The sequence below is a fragment of the Rhipicephalus microplus genome, chromosome 9 (genome assembly GCF_043290135.1).
Source record: "Rhipicephalus microplus isolate Deutch F79 chromosome 9, USDA_Rmic, whole genome shotgun sequence".
NCBI lineage: Eukaryota > Metazoa > Arthropoda > Arachnida > Ixodida > Ixodidae > Rhipicephalus > Rhipicephalus microplus.
Window position 1 is genome coordinate 27,994,886 of NC_134708.1, and position 25,281 is coordinate 28,020,166.

The window sequence follows — 25,281 nt, forward strand, 5'->3', positions numbered from 1 at the left end:
GCTCAATCTTTCAGGGCAGAGTTTCAAGACTTTACTTTCTGAGGCAGCCCAGTTCTCCTTTAACTCGTCTGCTATTCCGAAAAAGATCAGGTTGGATCATCGCATGCGATTTTCTGCATCTTAACACCTAGAAGTTATTCTGTTTAGCTTAGCAGAAATGTCACGCAATGTTTCCAAACACGTTTCAGCAACGCCAGATGATTGTGTTGCTATAGACGTTTCCAACACTGCTTACTTTGTATTTAGCAGTTTAATTTCCTCTACCGCGGCGGCGCGTTCTTCGTTCGCGCGTTTCAAATCAGCGCACAAAGCTTTTTTTTCATTATCTGCATATTCGCGCACAGTTTCTAGAGCAGCCGCCTGTCCCTTTTGGAAATATTTACAGTCAGCTTGAACAGCAGCTACGGAATTTCTGAGCTTGTTTCTCGCTCCAAAGCAGCGGCAAAGGTGTCTGCCTCAGTCTTGGTCATCGGGCCGGGATTCGACTCAACATCGCCCGCAAGGACAAGTAGTAATTCAGAGGTGGTAAAGCATACTTTCGGACAAGGTAAAGCAGACAAGGTAAAGCATAGCAACAAACATTACTAATGTTATTGTGGGATTTTAGAAACCCGAAACCTCGCTATGATTAAAAGAGACACCATAGTGGAGGGCTCCGGAAATTTCGGCCAACCGGCGTTCCTTACCGTGCACCTAAATCTAAGCACAGGGGCTTCGTGCAATTTCGCCTCCATCGAAAATGCAGCCGCCGCGGCCGAGATCCCATCCCACGGTCGACCCTCGCGTCGTGAGTCGAGTTCCATTACTACACACCGTGGGAGGGCCTGCAAGCAATCGTTCTTCATACAACCGAGCGCAGAAAAGAACACGGAACAGAAACCTGATCTCTTTCTGTCGCATGTTCTTATGTGCGCTCTGGTTTGTGAAAAATGAGTAACCAACACGCCCAAACGTTCTCCGTTTGAACCAGCAAGGAATGTTTAATTGATATTGATTGATATGGGGGGGGTTTACGTCTCAATACCACCATATGATCATGAAAGACTCCGTATTGGAGGGCTCCGTAAATTTCGACCACCTGGGGTTCTTTCCCGTGCACCCAAATCTCAATACAGGGCCTACAACAATTTCGCGCGAGCAATGTTTGACAAGCGTATACACCGACAGGAGCCGTCTGACGACACACTTGCTTAAAGTCGGGCCCCTCAATTTAATTTTGGATGCGCAATCAAAGAACGTATTACTCGCGTGGTGAGGGGGGGGGGGGTTGAGGAGAGATGGCATGACTAATATTCACGAAACCGATAAGCACTGTGCTTATCGGGTGATACAAATAAAACAAAAAGAGAGGTCTAGCTTATTTTGGCTCGTGTCCTCGCATTCCTAGTGAAATGCGCACCCTCAAAAAAACAATCGTATACGAGTCAGCTGCTATATCTCCAATTTTACTAATAAGCGATCGGAAAGCAATCGGGGGCGCCGGTATAATGCGAATTCCGCGCTAAACTTATCGAATTCCCGCGATAAGCTGGCCGGTATTATAACGACACCACTGGTCGTGGCGGCGAGTCGTTCCGCATACCAGCACGTCACGGCAACACCCGACATGTCACTCTCTAAGCCCGAAGTATTACTGCACCAACTAAGCGAGCACGCTGTCGTAGGCGTCAACTGGAGGCCCATTCGGCTAGTCGGAGAAGTACCACGCGAGCACGCGTGCGATCACTGCCGCGTCATCCCGAGGGAAACGGCCATGCTGCCATGCGAGCACGTCCTGTGCCACCTCTGCCGCCACGCGAACACTTCGACGGGCAGGTTGGTGTGTCCCATCGATAAGCGGTCTTGCGAGGAAGGTGAGCTCCGGACGATGCAGCTACCGGAAACGGTATTGAACGCTTTGAAGGTGAGTATATAGTTGAATCACCTTTCCGTTCCGACAACTGCTGAAGTGATGATATAATAATATCAATCGTTTGACGTGTCCGAAACTCGATATGATTTTGAGGCGTGTCGTGTTCCGGAAAAATTATGCCATCCGGGGTTCTTCAGAGTGCGCTTAAGTATAGGGAAACGGGCCTCCAGTAATAGGTCCCAGGGCGTGGTTGCAAACCAGATACCTGCTTTCCGATTAACCATATTGCCTGTCCTCCTCACACACACACACGCACACACACACACACACACATATATATATATATATATATATATATATATATATATATATATATATATATATATATATATATATATATATATATATATATATATATATATATATATATATATATATATATTGTGACGACGCGAGATTGACGAGCACACAAAGCGCCTCAAATACGATTTATCGATAGCAGGAAACAGACTGCAACGACTTCTTCGTCTTTTGCTCTCGGCCAAGGACACTCGCGCTGCTTCGTTGTCCTCACCACTGGCACATACGCGCGTCATTATTCCCCCTTTAAAAAAACCTTGTCCCGATGTTAAACGTTTGAGAAGCAAGGCGAAACCAAAACTGCACAGTTAGTCACTGAAAGTAAGGCTTCATCCGAAGCACGTGGACAATTTCTGGTGAATGTTTGCGCCGCTTTGAACACTGCACGCCATCCGGAACAATTTCGTAGTTGACGTCACTAATGCGTCGCAGAACCTTGTAGGGTCCGAAGTATCTTCGCAACAGCTTTTCGGAAAGCCCACGCTTGCGAACAGGTGTCCAGACCCATACTTTGTCGTTCACGTTGTATATGACGGGTCTGTGCTGGAGGTTGTAATACTTGGCATTGTCGTTTTGCTGTTTGGTGATTCGCAACCTGGCAAGTTGTCTGGCTTCTTCTGCTAGCTGGGTAAACTCTTCGGCGTCTGTCTCATTGCCATCATTTTCATGAGGAAGCATTGCGTCTAACGTTGTTGTAACCTCGCGTCCGTAAAGGAGACTAAAGGGTGTCTTCCGAGTGGTCTCTTGACGAGCCGTGTTGTACGCGAACGTGACGTAGGGCAAAATGATGTCCCAGTTCTTGTGCTCTACATCTACGTACATGCTTATCATGTCAGCCAGGGTCTTGTTGAGGCGTTCGGTGAGCCCGTTGGTCTGGGGATGATACGCCGTTGTCTTCCTGTGAGCTGTACCACTTAGTCGAAAAATGGTGTCCAAAAGCTCGGCCATGAACGCAGCACCTCTGTCGGTGATGACTATTGCGGGAGCACCATGTCTTAAGACGATGGCTTCAATGAAAAATTGCGCCGCTTCGGCTGCCGTTGCCCGTGGCAGAGCACCTGTCTCCGCGTATCGGGTCAGGTAATCCGTGGCGACGATTATCCACCTGTTTCCAGTGGCAGACTTTGGGAAGGGGCCCAGAAAATCTATGCCAATTTGTGCAAACGGTGTCGCCGGCACTCGAACAGGCTGCAGCAGGCCAGCTGGTTTGATGGATGGTGGCTTGCGGCGCTGGCAATCTAGACATGCCTGCACGTAAGTTTTGACAACTTCGGCAAGTCTTGGCCAGTAATAGTTCTGCCTTATCCTCGCCAATGTTCTTGCGTAACCCAAGTGACCAGCGGTAGGTTCGTCGTGACAGGCTTGCAGTACCTCACGGCGAAGCGAAGAAGGAACGACGAGCAAGTAGCTGCTGCCGGTGGGTGAAAAGTTCCTCTTATAAAGAACGTCATTTCGCAAGCAGTACGACGGCAGCCCTCTCACAAATGACTTCGGAACGCTATTCACTCGCCCTTGTAGGTAATCTATAAGTGGTAGCAGCTCAGCATCGCCACGCTGCTGTTGAGAAAAGGTGGCAGTGTCCACAATTCCGAGAAAGGCCGTGTCGTCATCGTCGTTGTCCGGGGATGCCGGCTCAACAGGAGACCGAGAAAGACAGTCGGCATCGGTGTGTCGTTTTCCCGACTTGTAGGCAATAGTGAAGTCAAATTCTTGGAGCCGAAGACTCCATCGTGCAAGGCGGCCAGACGGATCTTTCAAGTTTACTAACCAACAGAGAGAGTGGTGATCGCTGATAACGGTGAATGGGCGGCCGTACAAATAAGGACGAAACCGTCAGGACTGCCCATACCATTGCAAGACATTCTTTTTCCGTCGTAGTGTAATTAGCTTCAGCTCGGGACAGCGTCCTGCTGGCGTAGGCGATCACGTTTTCGTTGTTGTCCTTCGACTGTACGAGCACTGCTCCAAGACCCACATTACTAGCGTCTGTATGAAGTATTGTCGGCGCGTCTTCATCGAAGTGGGCCAGCACGGGGGGTGTTTGCATTCGCTGACGAAGCTCGTGAAATGCCTGCTGTTGGTCTTCGCCCCATCTGAAGGGGGTATCTTCCCGAGTAAGCTGTGTCAATGGCCATGCGATGCGCGAAAAATTAGCAATAAACCGCCGGTAATAGGCACAGAGTCCTAAAAAACGTCGCACTGATTTTTTTGTCTGATGGCGTCGGGAAGTTTGCCACGGCGGCAATTTTATCCGGGTCGGGTCGGATCCCTTGGCTGCTCACGACGTGACCGAGGAATCGAAGTTCGTGGAAGCCGAAGTGGCACTTTTCTGGTTTGAGAGTAAGACCGGCCAAGCGTATTGCTTCAAAAACTGCTTCGAGCCTTCGTAAGTGTTCCTCGAAGGTCGCTGAAAAGACAATCACGTCATCAAGGTACACCAAGCAGGTCTGCCACTTAAGTCCCGACAGAACTGTGTCCGTGAGACGCTGGAATGTTGCTGGCGCCGAACACAAACCGAAAGGAAGAACCTGAAATTCATAAAGTCCGTCGGGCGTAACAAAGGCGGTCTTCTCACGATCTCTCTCATCCACTTCAATTTGCCAGTAGCCGCTTTTTAAGTCCATAGACGAAAAGTAGCGTGCGTTTCGTAGTCTATCCAATGAATCATCAATACGCGGCAGAGGGTAAACGTCCTTCTTTGTGATCTGATTAAGCTTACGATAGTCGACGCAGAAACGCAAGCTACCGTCCTTCTTTTTGACGAGTACTACAGGTGATGCCCAACGACTGTTAGACGGCCGAATAACACCATCTTCTAGCATCGTTTTCACCTGTTTTTGAATTGCCTCACGCTCCTTTGGGGCGACTCGATAAGGATTTTGCCGGATGGGTCTGACATCGGAATCCGTGATGATGCGGTGTTTCGTCAGTGCCGTTTGACCAACTCTTGATGTGGATGAGAAGCAGCCGTGGAACTTGTTGAACAGCGTGAGAAGGCGGTTTCGCTCAATGGGAGATAACATTGGACCAAAGCCTACAGGTGTCGGTGTAGTGATAGTAGACACTGCTGCTTCCTCCACTAAATGACAATCTTCTGTTTGCGAGAGTTCGTCAAAATAGGCAATAGCCGTGCCTTTAACTATGTGTCGGCGTTCTCTGCTGAAATTTGTCACTAGCATTTCAGCGCATCCGTCAGTAACAGTGATGACAGCCCTGGCAACAGAAATGCCGCTAGTGAATGCGAGCGCCTTGATGTGTTCAGCGATGCCAGTAGCATTTTGTAATTTGTCACAGTGCACGGATACGAGAGAACAACTTCGTGGCGGCAGTATGACGTCGTCATCGGCAATGCGGAAGCGAGGTGGCTGGTGTTTCTTATCTGTAGCAGTCTCCGAGCTTACAGTGAACGTTACGCTTCTGTCACGGATGTCAATCACAGCCCCGTATTCGCGCAAGAAATCCATTCCCAATATCAGCTGTTTACAGCAATCGTGGAGAATGACGAGGGTGGCGACAAAGGTGGAACCAGCAATGAAGAGTCGGGCTGTGCACTTTCCAACCGGTGTCAACAACTGACCTCCTGCAGTTCTTATATTGGGTCCCTGCCATGGCATTTTCACCTTCCTTAGCCTTTCGGCTAGCTGTAGGCTTATTATAGAAAAGTGGTAGCCAGTGTCCACAAGTGTCGTCACTTGGTGGCCGTCAATATGAACGACGAGGTCAGCGCTGATAACGTCGGTTACGTCGCCAGTTGTCTCATTCGTTGAATTAGTCGTTGCTGTCGTCTTCGGTTTTGATGGCTTCGAGCTGTCACTTGTCTGCAATGGGGGCTGTTCGGAATTTCGAATATTGGCAACCCCACCCCCCGAGGTCGCTGCGTCTAGTTTCCCCGTCGCGGGCTAGGGGACCTGCCCCTGGTGACGTCGGCAAAACTGCGTCGACTAGGTGAACTGGGCCGCGCAGGAGATGGAGAACGTGATCTGGGCATTACTGGATTCTGCGGCTGTGTGTTCACAGGGGCGTAGTTGTACATGCGTTGATCGTCGTACGCAACGTAATCAGGGTAGCGAGGAAATCTCTTGTACTGAGCGTCGCGATAACGGCAAACTCTGTAGACGTGCCCAGCTTCGCCACAATGAAAGCATACCGGTCGACGGTCAGCGGTACGCCACAAATCGGTTTTCCGACGCTGGTAGGTAAGTGGAGACTCACTATTGGGCCACGTTGTGGGGCTACGTTGTGGGGCATGTTGGTTATACGGCATTCGTCTTGTCGGAGGAATCGGTGAGGTTGCGAAAGGGGTCGGTGCAGACAGTGGCTGTGTTTGCAGGGTTGGTGGTGGTCCAGTCATTGGGGTCTGCTGCGCTGAAGGAGCGACGACGGGGCGTCGGACGGCATCAGCATAAGTAAAATGTCGTCGCACACCATTATAGCCGAATGAAGAGAGAGCCTGGCGGACCTCATCCCGGACAACATCAGCGACAAAAGACAATGCCGGCGTCGGTTCAGTTGCTGGAATGAAACCAAGCTGCCGAAGCTCCTCCCTCAAAATTTCCCGGATGACTTCCCGCAGAGGCCTGTCGTTGTCGCAGAGGCTCGCCGCAGTCGTAACAGGGCTACTCGCTCGAACGTTGACCGGGTTCTGCTGGCGGTACCGTTGCTGTAGGGCCCGTTCAATAGCTGTGGCTTCTTTCGTGAACTCCGCTACTGTTGTTGGCGGATTTCTCACAAGCCCAGCAAACAGTTGCTCCTTCACGCCTCGCATTAGATACCGCAGCTTCCTGTCTTCCGGCATCTCGGGATCTGCCCTGCCGAAAAGACGGGTCATGTCCTCGGCGAACATAGCGACGCTCTCGTTTGGTTTTTGGATTCGAACTTCCAAGAGACGTTGCGCATTCTCCTTTCTGTCAAGACTACTAAAGGTGTCAATCAGCTGGTTGCGGAAGTCATCCCACGTAGCCATGCTTCTTTCCCTGTTGATGTACCACGTCTGGGCGTTGTCTTTCAGGTAGAAGTACACATTCGCGAGCTTGTCTTCTGGGGTGGCCCACTGGTTGTACTTCGCGCAGCGTTCGAACTGGTCCAGCCAGTCTTGTGCATCTTCATAGGTCTCACCATGAAAGCAGTCAGGAATCATGGGATTCTGAAGCGTCATGTGCGATGTAGCTGCAGTGGCCATGGTGGTTGAAAGAGGCAAGCGATTGCTGGCAGTTTCTGGAAAGGGATTGAGTTCGGGAGCTAGGCCTCGCAGACGGCGGCTGGAACGGTGGACTGGTGTGTCGACGGGTGGTAGTGATTCCGGGCTTGAATGTCGGGTCCGCGAAGGGGTGCCAAGCATGAAGACGTACCCCGCACCTCCACCAGTGTGACGACGCGAGATTGACGAGCACACAAAGCGCCTCAAAGAAATACGATTTATGGATCGCAGGAAACAGACTGCAACGACTTCTTCGTCTTTTGCCCTCGGCCAAGGACACTCGCGCTGCTTCGTTGTCCTCACCACTGGCACATACGCGCGTCAATATATATATATATATATATATATATATATATATATATATATATATATATATATATATATATATATATATATATATATATATATATATATATATATATATATATATATGCGTGTGCGTGCGTGCGTGTGTGTGTGTGTGTGTGTGCGTATGTGTGTGTGTGTGACCGTAGTTACTGTATGTGCTACCTTCAGCTACCTAAAGGTAGCATATACAGTAACTCTACGCCAACTTTACACGGTGTATATAAATGGCTTGCCGTTAGCCAGCTTGGCTGCTTGGGCGGTGATTGTGTTTTTTTTTTGGGGGGGGGGGGAGCGTTCTTCTTTAGCTTTGCGTCGTCTTTGCGCTGTTCAGCAATGAACTTGTAACAAATGGTCTGACTTACCATGAGCAACATGTACTTCGGGAGACGCACTGTCACTGAAACCCAGAGCGGCTAAAGTAGAGCAAGCGAGAAACGAGGAGTGGTACGGCGATGACATACTGCATGCAGATCGAGATTACCGTATAACCAGCCGAAAGACTCTACTGGCATTCATCGTAAGCATTTCTCGCTGATGATGCTTTCTCTTTTTTTTTTGATTACTGATATTCTTTTTTTCAGGCACATTGCTGGAATGAAGACAAAGGCTGCCAGTTTGTCGGCCCCGTGGAAACTCTGCTCCGGCACTACGAGAGGGACTGCGGGTTCCGCTCCATTCAGTGTTCAATAAGTCGGGAGAGAGTGCTCCTCAAAGACCTGCCGGTGCATTGTAATGGAGACGAATGCACGGCCACCGGAGAGGCCGCTGCAGCTTCCGCCAGCTCTTCTTATCCGACCCGGGACGCAACACCATCGGTCAGCAGCATCACGGATACCGTGGAAGAACAGAAGAGGCAACTTCGCGAGATTCATTCGCACGTCGCTGTTATGCAGTCCCAGGTAGAGAAGCTCCACGAAGCGTCAGCGAAGCAAGTGCGGAAGGCGCAAGAATTACAGCGCCAGCAAGCAGATCGCGAGCGTCAACCGAAGGGAGGCAGCTTACTTCGAAAGTTCAACAATTCCTTGCGTCGTAGCTTTGGGAAAGCCAGGAAAGCAAGAGAGTCAGAATCAGTGCAGCAGCTTGCCGAATCCGTTGACAGTGTAGGCGAATCAAGTCAGTTATAATGCGACAGTTCTTCCGATTAGACTGCCCAATTGGGACGTTATTCTGAATATTGTCGAATCCCGTCAAGCTGTCAAATTCCGTCATTGGTCAACTCTGAATCAATAAGGCTGCCACGGCCCCTCTGAGTGGACTAAAATTCCACCACTACAAAATGTGCCGACATGGCGGAATTCGACAGTGTCCAAAACGGTACCACTGGACAGAAATCAAAGAACTGGCACGAAACCGTGCTGACGCTAGTGGTCAAACCTACACTTACAAAATCAAATCAATGTTTCATCCAAAGTGAAAGGTATTATAACTGTGAAGAATCTATAAACCTAATATGCATTGATAAGAACAGGGGGAGCTCAAACAGAAAAAAAAAACTTTGCTGTCATCTCGTACGCACAAAAATTCTCTCACAGAATTAATAAAGAAGATCGCGGAAAATTATGACACACACGTAGTTTTTTCAGCCTCTAATAAACCGGTGAGCTTATGCAGAAACAGAAACCCAGACAACTGAACAGTCGGTATGCGGAAATAAGCATGGGAGCAAATTTGTTTATCGCAGCGCGCGTGTTCTCTACCGAATCGCGGACGGATCAGTGACGCGACAGGTGACGTGATTCTGAGCACTCCGAAACCAGCATTCACACGACGGGGGAGAATTCATGCTACAAGCGAGGAGATTGAAATTGTATTCCAGCTTGTTTTAACATGTTTGAAAATAAAAACATCGACATCTTTAATATACATAAAAAACAACTTAAGAACCTTCTCATCCAAAATGGCGGCGTTTAGTTTAGCATCTTCTAGTTGTCCGGCTACAGTACTATATGTAAAAGAAACACCCTATAATAGTGCTCGTGTGTAACATGACATCCTATGATGTTTGCTTTCTTTGACATTTTTTTCGTTGCTTTTTTTACGAGTAAAACATGCAACATTTCACTCGTCAGTGTTTCCCTTGTGCATTAAAACTTGTGCTTTTTGCATACCCAGTGTTGTAAACGTTGTATAATCATTTTGTAATACTTTGGTAGCCGTTTAGCAACGGGTGCATTGTTTCATGATTGACCACACGCTGTTTTCTTTTGTTTTTTTTTGTTGTTTTTCTCTCTACGTGGTTTGCTTATTTTATGTAAACCTGAAACTGATGTAATTTTGATGCATTTCCTTTTTATTTCCTAATTACTTGAAGTTTTGAAAATCGACGTCAAATTGTTTTTTCATGTTTTATGCTCTGCGTATTTTTGTAATGCCAAGTGAAAAGGGGTAGGAGCCTCGTCAAGCTGCTAACATAGCAGCTTGCTCTTATCCTTGCGTTTTCTTTTTCGCAACTCTGTGAAGAAAATGCTCAATAAAACTGAAACTGAAACTGAAACTGATCCCCGAGGATCCCGACTGGAATTTGGGCTTCGGTCGTTTCACGAATCGCTCTGCGCGGACCGTAGCGAGGAGTGAAACTTTGGGCTAGTTCGTTTTGCATATTGAAGTACGTGCTGCGCGAACTCAACACAACGATACGGAAGACGAGCCACAGCGCTTGGCTGTGTCTCTTTTTTATAGTATCCCAAGGTTGAGTTCGCACTGTACGTACTTCATCGTAATGGGGAATGGTTGAAGTATGATGACTTATTAGGGCCGTTCCACGCGCTTCCCGCACAGCCGCAACGCACGTGCCGGGACCCCTACAGCACGCAAGCGGGGGACAAATAAGCCAAAGGCGATGCTGTGAGGGGTGGGTGAAAGAGCGTCGCCAATTGGCTTATTTTGTCCCCCGCTTGCGTGCGGTAGGGGTCCCGGCACGTGCGTTGCGGCTGTGCGAAAAGCGCGTGGAACGGCACTTACGCAATCCCCGGGGTCGAATCACGATTTTGTCCGTCGTGTAAATGCAGCTTTACTTGGGGAAAGTCCTACATCGGACACACTGGTAGATGTATAAGTGATCGATTGCACGCGCATAATATCAAAGTAGCGTCTTTCTGAATGGTGGTCGTTCTCTTCCTTGCCACGGATGTAAGAGGAGACCTAGATTGAACACTCTAAAAAAAAGGGAGCGAGAATGGAGAAACGGGCTCCGTTCCTCCTTCGGCGCAGCGACTTCCTCCCTTTCGAGAGCTTTACCTGTCGCGCCCTCTCGCGACAAGGACCGAAGAAGAAACGTTCCTCCTTCAGCGTTCAAGTTTCTCCTCAATCACGGGGGTCATGCGCGCGCGCATGCGCACGCCAAGCCTAGCCGGCCACGGCCAGTCACGAGCGATTGCTTTTACCTAAGATTGTTGTAAGCAATGCAGGCGTGACGTTTTCTTTTTGTTTATTAGTGTAGAGTAAAAGCCTCTCTTTTTTTTCTCGTCAGGCACTCGCACGATGCTCCGCACACTTCCATGTGTCTCGTGTTGTTTCATACTACCAATCTGTCACGAATACAAGGAGCTCTGCTTCCCAAGCAGTCTTGCTTTGTCGATTACCTTAGAGTGTACAAAAATAATGACTTTTTTTGTGTCGACATACTTGGTAAGCCCACGCATTTTTAGTTTCGCAGGGCACCAACGGCACTCATGAATTCAACGAGGCGCGTAAAAAAGCATGACAATTAATTTTTCAACAATCTAGGAAACCTGATACCACTCTGCAGTCCATGCGTGAAAGCACGATCATATACAATTGATAGAGTTATACGTGTCACTACCGCCATATGGATGTTCTTTGCAGATTACCCCCAATTCGAATACGGCCGCCGTGGCCGGAAGTTGTACCTGCGTCCTCCAGCATAGTCACAAGACACCCAATAAGACTATGCTACCACGGCAGGTGAAAGCACAAAGGGAAACAGGCTGCGAAGTTTCACCAAGCGTTTATACGCCAGACTAGGTTATAACAATCAGAAACGTTTTAAACATCATCATAACTAAACTTTTGTGAAAAGAGACTCAATGACTTCTGTAGGTTAAACCAAGTTCTCAATCGCATGCGTTTTGAATTGCCAATGCCAGCACTGAGAGGTAAGACGGAATTATTCACGCGTGCAGTATGCCTTTCTAGTCCATGATTCTCCTTTGTCGTGAGAAACTCAACACAAAATGTACTTCTAGTAACAGCCGTGCACAGCAAGTAAGTACTAAGCTCACTCACTTTTGTGAAAAGAGTATTTTGAATCCAGAGTAATAACCACCACAGCCACAGCGCTAACAACAAAATTGTGGCACGCACTATGATTGCAAGTTGACACGCCAGGCGAATCGCGAGAATCGTGTAAATGCAGCTCAGAGGCATCTTCAGAGGCATCTGAAGCAGAAAAGTATGTAGGCAAAACGTTCTATGAAGTTATAGTAAATTCGCGCACTGCAGCAATAGTTCCTCCACTCAAGTATTAGAGCGGCCGCGACGCCAACAGCCACTGTCATAGCTCACGAAAAAGTACCGTCGGATGCGAGGTCATCGCTTATTTCTCTCGCAAGACCCACGTTGTGACGAACGTATACACTGCTAGGACGGTCGTTACTGCATCAAAAACATTGTCATTGAAGGGCTAGTGGTGTACTGTATCCATGGCTAACGGTCACACTTGTGGTAAGCACGTAGAAAGAATATAAGCAAACGTTAACACGAAACAACTAAACCAGGTCGACGTGACCACAGAACACCTACCACGACGGAGACAAAGTTTGGTCTGCATGCTGCGCCCTCTCCAAGTAACAAGAAGGAAAAAAACGTGACCTCCGAAATGGCTAACGCGCGGCAAGTGTTTGCAATCTCGGAGGCTCAAGAAAAAAAAGTAACTGTGGCAGTGGTCGAGAGATGGCGCAGCGTTCGAAATGCCATGGGCATTCTATGCATGGCTTGGGGATATTCGCCTTCGTGAAAACCTGATAAGCTCTAGTAATTATTGTATTCATTATTGTGCAACCATTGATAAACTTACGTTTGTCTAAGCATCAGATACAATATATTTACGTGTGCACATGTTGTGGTATTGATACAAAACGTAAAAAAGTGTAAGAAAACCTACGTGTAACTTGTGGCACTATGGTCAGTCGAAATTCATCGCTATATAAGCTGGTGCGCTTTCATAGTAGGGTGTGAGTAAACACATCGAAGTGTGGGCCGTTGCTGTGAATGGTTGATTGTGCTTCTGTTGCGTACTTGTTGCGTACTATGTCTAGTATGTGTCCATGTTTGCATGTGTAGTTATATGCGTTGCATCAGCTGATATTAGGCTTCCGGTGTCATTGAGTAATCCTGAATGGGCTTAGGCGTAAACAATCCGCAAGGGAGCCGTGATAGTGGGTATGATGACAAGGTACGTCACGGCAGGCAACTTTTTCTTTAGTTTCGTTTAGTCCCTCCAGATGGCGTCAGCTACCACCTACCTCACGGCTATGACGCTCTCACATCTCCAGCTAGTCATATAACGTTGAACATCTATCTATCAAAGCTGCGCTACTGAGTCGGTGCGATCGAGCCTACGGTTTGGAGGCACATCTCGTGACCTGCGGACCCGTAAACTCATGGATAAGGTCGCTACACTATGTGAATCTGCGAGTAATAAATACAGCAAGCCTAGCATGCACTCTACAGGTGAGGGCTCTGCAGTGCCTGTGTCTTTCGGAGTGAGCGTCGCTTCGCTGACCGAACGAAACGTGCTTGCTCCGTCATTCTCTTTCGCGATGTGTTCATTGCCACAGGTTCGTCTGCTTGTTTTTATAATCATTTTGTTCAGTATCATGCTCAGTGGGACCGTTTTTTGTAACTTTCAGTGCCGTGTACTCCTTATCAGTCGAAAATCGTTGCATTTGCTAAGCCTACTCGCTTCGCCGGGGGGCAGCCATGTTGATTTTCATAAGAAGGAACATGTTTCTCCGTGGATGAGGGAGCAACGTTTCTCTATTTAAAGACAAACATTGGGGACATCGTTGTTCCTCCCTAAATGGAGAGAACGTCACTTCATTTTTTTAAGAGTGAATGAAACGGTCATCATAAGTATAGTTGTGAGATGGCGCACTTGATAATGAAGGCCATCAAGATTTCGGCGTTTCGTTACGCTTGTGTGAGCAGTCCATCAATGGCGTCGTCAGTAAAGAAATGGATTGCTTGTATTCGCGATATTTGCGGTTAGGCACTATGAAAAATGCGTTTGATTACAGTGTTGCCATGTTTGTGATGTATGCGCGTAGGTTACAATTTACGATTTGAGAGCTATACACACGTGACGTGTGACATTGTGCGACTACTATCAGCATCAAATGCTACTCAAATGGTGGCAAGGATTCACAATTGTTTAGTGCGCGCCGTCCAGTTATATTGATAGACGCACGCATCTTGTTCGGCGTATCTGCTAATGTATATGCGAACCTGCGCATGATGATTAGTTCCCGGCGCGCACTATACCGTCATGCGCGAAGGCTTGCCCCTGTTCGGGCTTCCTTTGACGCAGATAGTACATATACTAGAAGGACCGCCGATTAATAAAACTCTTTTAGAAATTTAGCGCATGTTGTCTCGAATGTGTCTTCTTTTGTCTATGTCCACACTCTGCGTTACCATCATGCTATTTCTTCGAAGTGACTTTGAAAGGAGGAAAAAGGAAGAAAAAAGTGTAGTTCCGTTGATGCCTCTCTCAATGGAGGGCACCTCCACAATTCGGCTCAGGGATCATTCTGAATAAATTGATTGATATGTGGGGTTTAATGTCCCAAAGTATTTTTTGGGACGTTAAACCCCACTACGCCGTATCTAATGATTATTTGGGACATTAAACATCTTCTACAGCGCCTCTCGTATCATTATGAGAGACGCCGTAGTGGAGGGCTACGGAAATTTCGACCACTTGAGATTCTTGAACGTGCACCCGAATCTACGCACACGGGCCTACAATATTTTCGCCTCCATCGAAAACGCAGCCACCGCTGCCGGGATTCGATCCCGCCCTACGGGGTCAGCAGCCGAGTATCTTAGCGTATAGGCCACCGCGGCGTGGCCCTTCATTCTAATAATACATATACGCACGAGACCGACGGTGATGCTGCAGAAAGATTTACAATGTTATAGGGATTTAGCAGTGAAAGCATATAAATGGTAGAAAAATCTAACATAATGATGCAGGGAAGCGACAAGGAACGCGCAGTCCTGGTAAATAGTTTTAGGCCACGCTTCCATAGAAATACATTAGATGGCGGCCTGGGAATTTTATGCCCCCCTTTACGTACACAGCGCTCTTTGCCACCCATGTTTGCCTTATTTGCTTCCATTGCTGCATTATTTTTCTTCCAGTGAATACATGCTTGCGCTGTAAACTCAGCGAAATGTATACGAGACGGAAAACTGTACGTTTCGATCCTTCATCTGAAAGCTTTAATTTTTATTGACGTGATGCAAGGAGGTGTTGGCCACCAAAGGACGCCGGCTACTTTTTATTCCTTACAGGTGTCTAACATAGATCACGTATAGGTTCCAAGTCTCCCAGCGTAAGAAGTACAGAGCACATATAATATACGATTGAGGACCGCAGTTTGGACACGAGATTTCGAAACAACGCATTCAACAATCACATATATGTGATGTGCATGCACGGTATTGCGAAGATTCGTAAACTACTACTAACAAAACGTCCTAGATTGTTCTGTCACCATGAGACTCGGTGCGCGTGTTCCCTTCTGAAGCACTTTGGTTCTACTGCGTCGTGTCTCTAGGGGGTGTTGCGACTCCGGGTCCCGTGGGTCTCGGTTTGGTTGCGAGCCCCCGTCCTAAGACCTATCGTCGAACAAGTCAGATGAGGTGCTCGTAATAATGACAACAATTTATTTACATGGTTTGTAACCTAGAATGCTAAAGGGGGTATCAAGTGATCAGAACTGCACAGGAGAATTGTTCAACTGTAGAACTCAAAATATACAAAAGTCTTCCGCTTATATAGTAGTGATCAGTAGTGATCATTAGGGGAGATAGTAGTGAATGCGGTGACTACCTTTTAGATCGGAGGAGGAGGAGGAGGATTGAAAAAGGAAGGACAGGGAGGTTAGCCAGGTGGTGGCTTACGCCACCAAGCCGTAATATTTAGTGAACCAAAAACTAGATTTATTTTTTTTCTTTCAATAGTGACGTTGAGGACTCGTACTTTGCAGTGAAGGGTTTAATTTTCACTCGTGCCTTAACTTTAGCCACCAATCAGATAACCTCCTTCTGGTCGATTCTACCCGCTTGAAGTCTATCTATTTCGCCCTCCCTGTCCCTAAACCCCAGTGCTTTAAAAAACTATGCGCCATCATATTGAACTATAGGGCGAAGCCCTTTAAAGAACATTATCAAGTGTTCGGCAGTTTCCTCCTCCTCTCTGGCGGCAGTTCGGCAGCTTGCTCCTCTTACTGCGACCCGCCCCTGCTTTCGCGAAATGGACCGAGGTACCGAGGGAGAGGGAGAAAGGCGGGAATGAGGGGGTAAAAAGGACGAAGGGGGACGAGAGAAAACAGGAGCCCGAAGAAGCCGAGATGGCGGGCGCCGGATCAACGAGGACCAGTAAACGTTTTCTATAAATGTAAATAAATCGCCTTTTCAAGTTTCCTAAATGGAAGTCGCGCTTTCATCACCATCCTGATCTTGGTCATCCCACCCTATATACCCCACAACGCTACAGTGGGGAAAGGCACCACACAATGCACGTGGAGAGGGCACAGTCTACACGATGCCCAAATACGGTCACAAACGCACTGCACCGACGTTTTCGCACACGTCACCAAGTTTCGCGCACGTCCGATGATCTTAGATGACCTTGGTTTCCAGAACTCTTCTAGAAGTTGGGCGAGGTTCTTTATTTCTTTCTTTATTTCTTTCTTCCTGTGCCAGTACAGAAAATGGAGCGAAGGCAAAAGGCTAAAAGCCTGACTAAGGGCCTTTGCTCCAAATGCAGTGAGGCAGACAGGCTGACATAAGAATTTTGCAGGATACACAAAAATACAAAAGGTACATGCGCAAATACTGTAACACATACAACAGTAATAAAGTGTTATTTCTAGTAAGCAAATATATACATAACAATCGTAATGTTTTACATACCAATCAGACATTAGTTGCGATTTCTCATCGCTATTGCAAATGATATACAAAAATAACAATATACACAGGGAAGCCTAGGAAAAAGAACACACACATAAAAAGTATCAAATACTACTTAGGCAAAGAGGAAACATAGAGCAATAGCCAAAATAATTTAGTGTTGTTTTTAATCAGTACCATCCTGATCGTATGCTTAGAAACTGTGCAATTTATATCTAGGAGGCTGTCGATTTTGTTTTAAAAGGTAGGTACCTGAAAAGATGAGTGTTGTCGTCCGTAGATCGTTCGAGTCTTCGGAGTCCTTCTAGCGTAAGTACAAAAATCGTACAGAAAACCAAGAATCCAGCGAATGATAGAGTCTATTGCGTTTTATGTACTGAAATAACTTAAAATAATAAATCTGGCTTGCTTTGAGCGTGCGATATTTCGAAAATAGCGGTTCTATCCGCAAGTCACGTATAGGGCCACGAAAATCTTCAAAGATTCTCAGAACTCTCTTTTGTAGAATAACCAATTTAGAATAGTTCGTTAGTGTTTTAGTGCCCCACACAAGCGCGCAGTAAGAAAGTCGTGAGTAGAAGAGAGGATAATAAAGGATGTTTCTTAGCAACAGTGGTATGAAAGAATTGAACCTGTATAAGCAGCCAATACTTTTACTTAGTTCAGACTTTAACTTTGCTATATGCTCATTCCAAGATAAGTCTTCTTGAAACCATACACCTAGGAATTTCTGGCTGTTAACTTGTTCTAATATGTGGCCCTGGTATGTAATAGGTAGGTTAGGAAATGTAATATGGTAGGAAACTATATTATGGTATAATATATTAATATGGTAGGTTCGAAAAACCGGCTCCCGGTAAACGTGCCAAACTTGCTTGACTGCGTTCGGGTAGGACCATGTAGTGGTCCGCCAGACTATCGTCAAACCATGCCACCCCATTCAACCGATCCTATGGAGAAAGGGGGAAGGAGGAGTGGTCAGCTAATCCCTCACCCTCCTTCGTTGTTTGCTGGAAGGTGCAGCTTAGCTGTGAATTTCAGGGACTTCGCTTCACCTCACAAGGTGCAGCCACAACCGTTCTGGGTTTTAGCTTTCTGCACAAACTGCAAGCACCGCGCTGGTTCGGGTCTCTCCAAATCCACGGTGACCTCGAAAATAGCCCAGCTGCCTCCTTGTTTGCCTCGAAAGCCTTGCATAGAGTCGAGCTCACAATGGCTTGTCTTGGCTCGTGCGTTTTTTTTTTTTTTGCGCGAGCCGGTCCTGGACCCCTCGTTCACATTTTGCTGACCCCGTCTGAACCCGTCTTGACGGCGCAACCTTGCTTGGAATGCGTCGAAATATTTTCGTCCAGTTCACAAAGGCCGAAAGACTTCAATAATGATGACGGTCACAACAGGGGCTGTTGTGCCTGCGTGGCGGATGGCGACACCGCACCCGGAGCGTAAGCCCCGACGCCGACTTCCTTCCTTGCGTCTGATCGACTTATCTCCATATGCACCTTCTACCTGCCACAAAATACGCGACCAGCCACAGTCGAGACATAACGTCTTATTGATTTGATTTATTGATTTAATTTATTTCAGACAACCCGTGTACACAGTTTGCCTAGGGGATCGGCGTAAAGGCAAAGAAAGCCTGACAAAGCGCCAACCCCCTATGTACACACATACATAAACAGGTTATATATAGCAGTACAAAAATTGAAATTGAGATACATACAATATCAAAGAACATTTACAATTTTTTTTTTTTTTTTTTTTACATCAAGCCAGTATTAACAAAGAAATGAACAGCAATTATGAATTATCACCCGAGAAGCGCCGATGAGGAGGAAAGGGATTTTCCGGTGGGAAACACACGGCTCTACGACCACACCGCGCGTTCAAACAACTGCAGCACAGAAGACTGCTTGTACAGGGACCTTGCCAGAGTGCGAAAGTCTAGGTCGACCTTCTCGTGAAGATGTCTTCTGCCGTTACCATCATCACCTGCCTCCTCCTCCTCATCCACGCAGCTGCGTTGGAAGCCAGGCTAGCACCTTCCGCATTCGAGAAGGTACTGTTCGGCAACGACGTGTGTTCGCCGCAGCCGGGAGGCGTGAGCATCGGCGAGCGCGCAACCTGTACCTTCACGACGACCGTCGACGTGGACGACACGAGAGTGCCGGCCGAGTTGCCCGTCGTGAAGTGCAACTGCCTGGGCAACCTGTGCCGTTCCGACGGCGATTACCGTTGTCGAGAGGTGAGAAGCACCTTTCATGTGGCCTACCGGGGCAATGCGGAGCTGGTCAACGGAACGGTGAAGTTGGCTACGTCATGCGTGTGTGCCGCAAGCCGTACGGCCCTCGCTGGTGCCGGGGGAATCCGAACGTCCAACGTCAACAAGGAGTTCGCCTAAAGCCATCAAGACCAGTGCCGTAGCCTATGGGAGGCACACAGGGCCGGTGCCCCTCCCTCACCCAATCCGAAGTTTCTTTCGCCATGACATTCGGGGTGAAAAATGTCCACTTCAACAAGATGCTCCCTCTTCCCCTTCTCCCCCTCCCAAAAAAAGTATATATTTCTGCCAACGCCCGTGATCAAGACGCCAAGATTTGTGCCATAAAGAAAGCGATCTGGAATGCATATCGTTACTCGTATGAAAATAAATTTGTTCCGACCACAGAGAGTACTTGCTCCTGAATAAAAACATCTCCAAGAAAATATTTTGAAAACATGACTGCGCATGCTCTACTGCGATCTTTGGGAGAACCAGAAATAGCACAAAGCTACTAAATTGGAAAAAAAAAACTTCGCATTGTTATCTACCGGTACGCTTGGCTACCCGATTCCTGTATATTGTTTTTATTGTAGCGTCCTTTGTGAAAAAGTATCAGTCGCAGTTAGAGTGCAGCACGTAAGAAGCAATTCCTGATTGTCTTACGATCGGTACTGTCTTATGTTATAATGGCAATGTTGTAATGTCGTTCAAGGGTTTTGTTTACATTGGGGAAGTTCGTACTTCCCCAATGCAAACAAAACCCTTGAACGACATTACAACAATCTGGAACAAAGCGAACGCCCGAAGCGCGCATTTCCATTCGCTCGTGGCGTCGTTTACCGACGCCCACGCAACGTCAAAAACGCACTTGTTCACTCTCAAATCAATACTTCACCCCCTAATAATTTACGCCGACTTTGCTTAAATTTACAATGTCTTGTATGTAAAGCGATGCGAGAAACAAAGGCAACCAGCACACAATTCAAGTTTTCGATTAACATTCGAGGAAAGCTAACATGCGATTGCTCTAATGTGGTATACCTACTCGAATGCAACATGTGCAGTATGCAGTACATTGGACAAACAGAAACACCATTTGGGATTCGTTTCAATAATCACAGAGCCCATGCGAAATCAGCCATAAGTCTACCTCTATCAGAACATCTCAACCTTCGCGGCCACGCATTCGACAAACTATTAGTAAGACTCTTAGAATGGTATTGAAATCAAATTGAAAGCGTGAACAACGAGAGTCATACCTCATCCACCGATTTAACACCCTCAAAAGAGGAATAAATGAGAATCCGGGTATACTTGCAGCAATTAAAGCATTAGAAGACAATAAGGGCAATAATGACCATAATAATTGAGTTCATGGCACTGCAGCTGCGATGGTCACTGAAGAACAGAAAGTACTTTCAAGTGTAACTACTCTTCCTAAGTACAGCTGTCACCTGTTTCTGTTTCAACTTTACTATCGAATAAATTGTTCCAAGCATGACATGTCCAACAGCAACTCTGAGCACAATCGGTATAGGCCCCTACTACATGCGTAACCTAGAAGCGGGCAAGAATTGACATTGCACCTGCTTGCCTGCCTCTGCGGCAATGCGCTGCGCCCCTCTTTTAACTACGACACGACCACGAGGCACTGAATAGTTAAAAGCTTAAACGCGTTATTCGGAAGTCGCAGGTTCGGTTCCTGCTCACGGCAAGTTATCTTCTCCGACCCACTTTTCATTCTTCACATTTGCATTACAATTGGTCTAATAACTTCCCCTATACATTCCTGTCATTATTGTCTGTTAGATCTCAATAATATTGTGTCGAAACACGGAAGAACGAGCCCTTAGGTATACACATCTTTCCCTTATTAATTAACGACGGTCTCGTACTGACAGACTTGGTGTGGTAAGGTTGTATAATAGGGACTATTGGTCAGCTGCCAGCTCGTAATATGCTCACGTGCTACATGACTCCAAAGAGGCTCATAAAGAATGTGCCACACTCGCCTCCGTGGCTATAGGTGGCGCTGACTGACACTCCCACGTTTAAATTCACATATAAACCCAATAAAGTGGCTGGGGGGATAGCCGGCGTGGTAGCTCAATTGTAGAGCATCGAACGCGTTATTCGAAGGTTGCAGGTTTGGTTCCTGCACACGGCAAGTTATCTTCTCACCCACTTTTCTTTCTTCACATTTACATTGCAATTGGTTTAATACCTTCCCCTATACATTCCTGCCATTATTGTCTGTTGATCTCATTAATATTGTGTCGAAACACGGAAACATGGGCCCTTAAGTATACACTTCTTATATATATATATATATATATATATATATATATATATATATATATATATAGAGAGAGAGAGAGAGAGAGAGAGAGAGAGAAGAAAGAAAGAAAGAAAGAAAGAAAGAGAGAGAGAGAGAGAGAGAGAGAGAGAGAGAGAGAGAGAGAGAGAGAGAGAGAGAGAGAGAGAGAGAGAGAGAGAGAGAGAGAGAGAGAGAGAGAGAGAGAGAGAGAGAGAGAGAGAGAGAGAGAGCGCACGCAATTGCAGCAGTATTCCACGCGTTCGATCAATATGCCCTTCGACATACCTATAGAGCCCATCGGCAATTCCGATGTACTCGAAAAAATACGGCAGAAGGGTCGATCCATTTTCCAGTTTGCATATATGGCGATATTCTGAATACAATAATTGCACCTGTCTTTTCTTTCCATGCAGGTCTATTGTTGGAATGAAGCTCATGGGTGCGAGTGCGAGGGCGTGATGGAAGGCATGCTGCGACACTACGAGAACGAATGCACATTCCACGCCGTAGAGTGTTCGCGATGCGGCGAAGCAGTCCTGCACAAGGAACTGGCAACGCGCTGCGCAGCCGGATGCAGTACAAGCGTTTCTTCATCACGACCAGAGACCACATCGTCGGAAGCTAGAGCGCTGACGCTACAAGACGTGAGGAATGCTCTGGAAGAAGTGAAGGCACTCTTGAGACAACCGAACCACGACCAAGCGCTGCCTGCGATTCAGAGTCAGATGAATGAGCTCAAGGAACAAGTCGCGAGTCGGGATTTCAGGTTGGCCGAAACCACAGGCGAGGCTGCTGCAACGGCGGAGGCGGTTCAACGCGCGGTCAGGGCTTCGTCGACAGTCTTGCAAGAACCAACATCTCAGCAAAACTGTGGGGGTGAAGCAAGCACGTCGTCGTCAGCTCTCAGGTCACCGGAAAGGATCAGCCAAAGGCCAGAAATCTTCTCAGACATGTCACCTCCTATTCTGGAAAGGATGCGGAAAACCTCGACACAATATTATCCCCAATATTTGGTTGAATACGTATGGCCTTGTGAAAGCACATGGAACATAAGGTCGACCAGTAAGCTGTCGACGAAAAGTTCATGGCGGGAAGTGCGAGAGAGTGTCAAGTATATCGTAAATATCGACTTCTCTAAATCCAAGTACTTTCGTATGGGCCGAATCATTTGGAATATTACAGTATTGCACACTGCAGACTCCTACTTCTCTATTGCACTAAAGGAGGTCATTCTTTCAAACGAACGTACGCTCTGTGCGGATATTGATTTTGTTGGAATGATGGTCGGCTCTCGGTGTCCGGCGCCTCGCTTCGGCATCTCGACGTACACCAGCTCCCGAGAAGTCACGTGTCCCTTGAAACGCCGCAAGCGCCCTTGTCGCTGCGTCGACGTTGGTGACTCGATGGTACATTTTCACGGAAATTTCAAACGAACATTTCTTGACCTGAGACTGTTTACATACATTTGTGAGGGAAAGCTTGAGCTGGAAATTACTCTCGAGAACTCATGAGACGAGCGAGCTCCTCAAGTTGCCTCTCACTGTCCTGTTGTTTCAATTCATGGCATTTCATGGTCTGTTTATAGAATCATTTTTGAAATTGCGTGCTATAATATCAGTATGAAATAAAGTACCCATCTGATCAGCTGGGACCTTGCTGTGTGGGTTTGAATTCTCTTTGCCAGTCCAAATAAGCGTGTGACATGAACGGTGAGAACTTTGATTCATCTTAAGCTCAAGAAAGCTATCGCTAAGAAATGTGCTGCTTCACGCATTTTTATGAAAGGCAATCGTTTCCGTCTTCGATGTAATGATTAGTATAGGTAATCAAATAAACTGTCCATTTGTAAAGCTTTTTTTTTCGGTGTTTCGATAGATAAGTAATCGTTCTTGAAATTGCGGTACACGGGATTGGAGCTCAATCGATTGCAACGCGGAAGCACCCCCCCCCCCCCCCAATGATACTGCGGGACTTCCCTTCAAATCATATTTCAAGCAAAACGCTTGCATCGGAGTGCGATCAAAGGTGCAATGAAGGGCCCCTATGGCACTCTGTCGCTTCCTTTATGGAGCATTATGTTGGCAGTTGATCCGCTGTGGATTTCTCCCAGGATATTTATTTATGCTTCGTCGAAGCCCTGAATCCACAGTGTCTACGTCACTGCTGGCAACTCTACTGTATCAAATGCCTTCTCGTAACCTATGAAGGCTATGTGCATCCTGAGAATTTGTCTCTCACTTGATTGATAGTATGAATGTGGTCGATTGTTGAGTAGCCTGCACGAAATGCTGCTTGATCCTTTGGCTGATTGAATTCTAGTGTTGCCTTAATTCTGTTAGCAATTATCTTTGTAAATAGCTCGTATACGACGCAGAGCGAGCTGATCGTCCTGTACGGGAAGCGGGTGAGGGGGAGACAGAAAATTAGATGGACAGATGAAATTAGGAAGTTTAAGGGTATAAATTGGCAGCAGCAAGCAAATGACCAAGTTGACTAGCGAAACGTGTTAGAGGCCTTTGTCCTGCAGTGGGCGTAGTCAGGTTATGACGATGATGATAGCCCTCCGACTTGATAGCGAGAAAAGGCTTGTTTCTCGCCTTCACTACCCTCATACAGGCACTACCATGTAAATGGTACCGTAACACATCAATGGTTAAATTTCCCTCTGTACGTGTCCTAACGGAAGACGCTGCTGGCTTCAAAGTTGACTGGCATCGGTGTGAACACTCCCTGCGAAGGTAACCTAATGTCATCACTCTCCGACCAGGCAGCATCAACGACTGCGACAAAGGTACTTATAGGTTTTCTCTGGAGTACTCTACTTCAAGCTAGGCTTTAGGAAGGCGATCGTGTCACGTGATTAATTTACATACTCATCACCTCTTCCTGTCGCCATCATCACCTTCATCATTCTTTTTTTTTCTTCTCCCCTGTGCAGAGTTTCTGGCCAGTGCCCACGTCTTCAGGCTGACATCCTGATAAATTCACCCTCTTTTTTTCTCTCTCTTTCTTATCTCAACACTCCTTTTTTCATAAAACAGGTAGATGTCAACGCTAAGCGTGAGTCTTATCAGCGTTTTGAGCTTTACGCCTACATGCTGTTATCTCAACTTCTCTTTTAATGATTTAAAGAGTCATCTCTTTCAACGATTGCCCGGCTTCATCATCATCACTATCATCATCATCCTGAGCCTGACTTCACCCACTGCAGGGCAAAGGCATCATCTATATTTCGCCCATCGACCCCGTGCTGCACTATAGGTGCGGCCACGTGATCTCCGTAAACTTCTCAAGCTCACCTGCCCACTTAGCTACACACCTGCTTTCACGTGCTGGCCTTCTCTGGGAATTCAGTGTGTTACTCCTAATGACCAGGAGTTACCTTGCCGTCGCGTTACACGTGCTGCCCTTGCCCGTTTTTTGCTAATTGAAACTGAGATGCACTAAACACCTGTTTGTTCCCTGGCCGGTTCCGCTCTTTTACGTCAAGCCTGTAATTTTCCTTTCCACGGCTCGCCTTCCGTGTCCGGCTCATAACATCGCGTCCATTAGGCACTGCGCCGTGTCGCCTGTAGGCAGACAGAAATTAGGTGCCTTCTTCCTTTTCCTCATGAACCACTAACAACAACAGCGAATGACGAACTCGGAAGAGCGATGTCTTTTTTCGTCCAATCGGTGGGCCCGAATAGGTGACCAATTTCGGCCGATTTGGGACTGCAGTGCCGCGTTGTTGGTCTGGTGCACACACCTGGAGGTGGTAATGAATCCTGTCCATCATGTTGCAC

General features: G+C 47.1%; 2 protein-coding genes across 3 annotated transcripts in view; one reads left to right on the forward strand and one right to left on the reverse strand.

The window, feature by feature from the left end:
* The window catches only part of LOC119185752 (uncharacterized), a 96,346-nt gene that overhangs the window by 20,277 nt on the left and 50,788 nt on the right, over positions 1-25,281 (reverse strand). The window lies entirely within an intron of this gene.
* LOC119186886 (uncharacterized) lies at positions 1,545-10,255 on the forward strand. Its single transcript, XM_037435254.2, has 2 exons — positions 1,545-1,903; positions 8,339-10,255. Exons 1-2 carry the CDS (start codon positions 1,607-1,609, stop codon positions 8,879-8,881), a joined length of 840 nt encoding a protein of 279 aa, XP_037291151.2. The 5' UTR covers positions 1,545-1,606; the 3' UTR covers positions 8,882-10,255.

Bases quoted from the DNA above. Each gene is read 5' to 3' on its own strand.
- LOC119186886 (XM_037435254.2), top strand. From the start codon at position 1,607: ATGTCACTCTCTAAGCCCGAAGTATTACTGCACCAACTAAGCGAGCAC. The intron at 1,904-8,338 runs GTGAGTATATAG...TCTTTTTTTCAG, and splicing joins CGGTATTGAACGCTTTGAAG to GCACATTGCTGGAATGAAGA.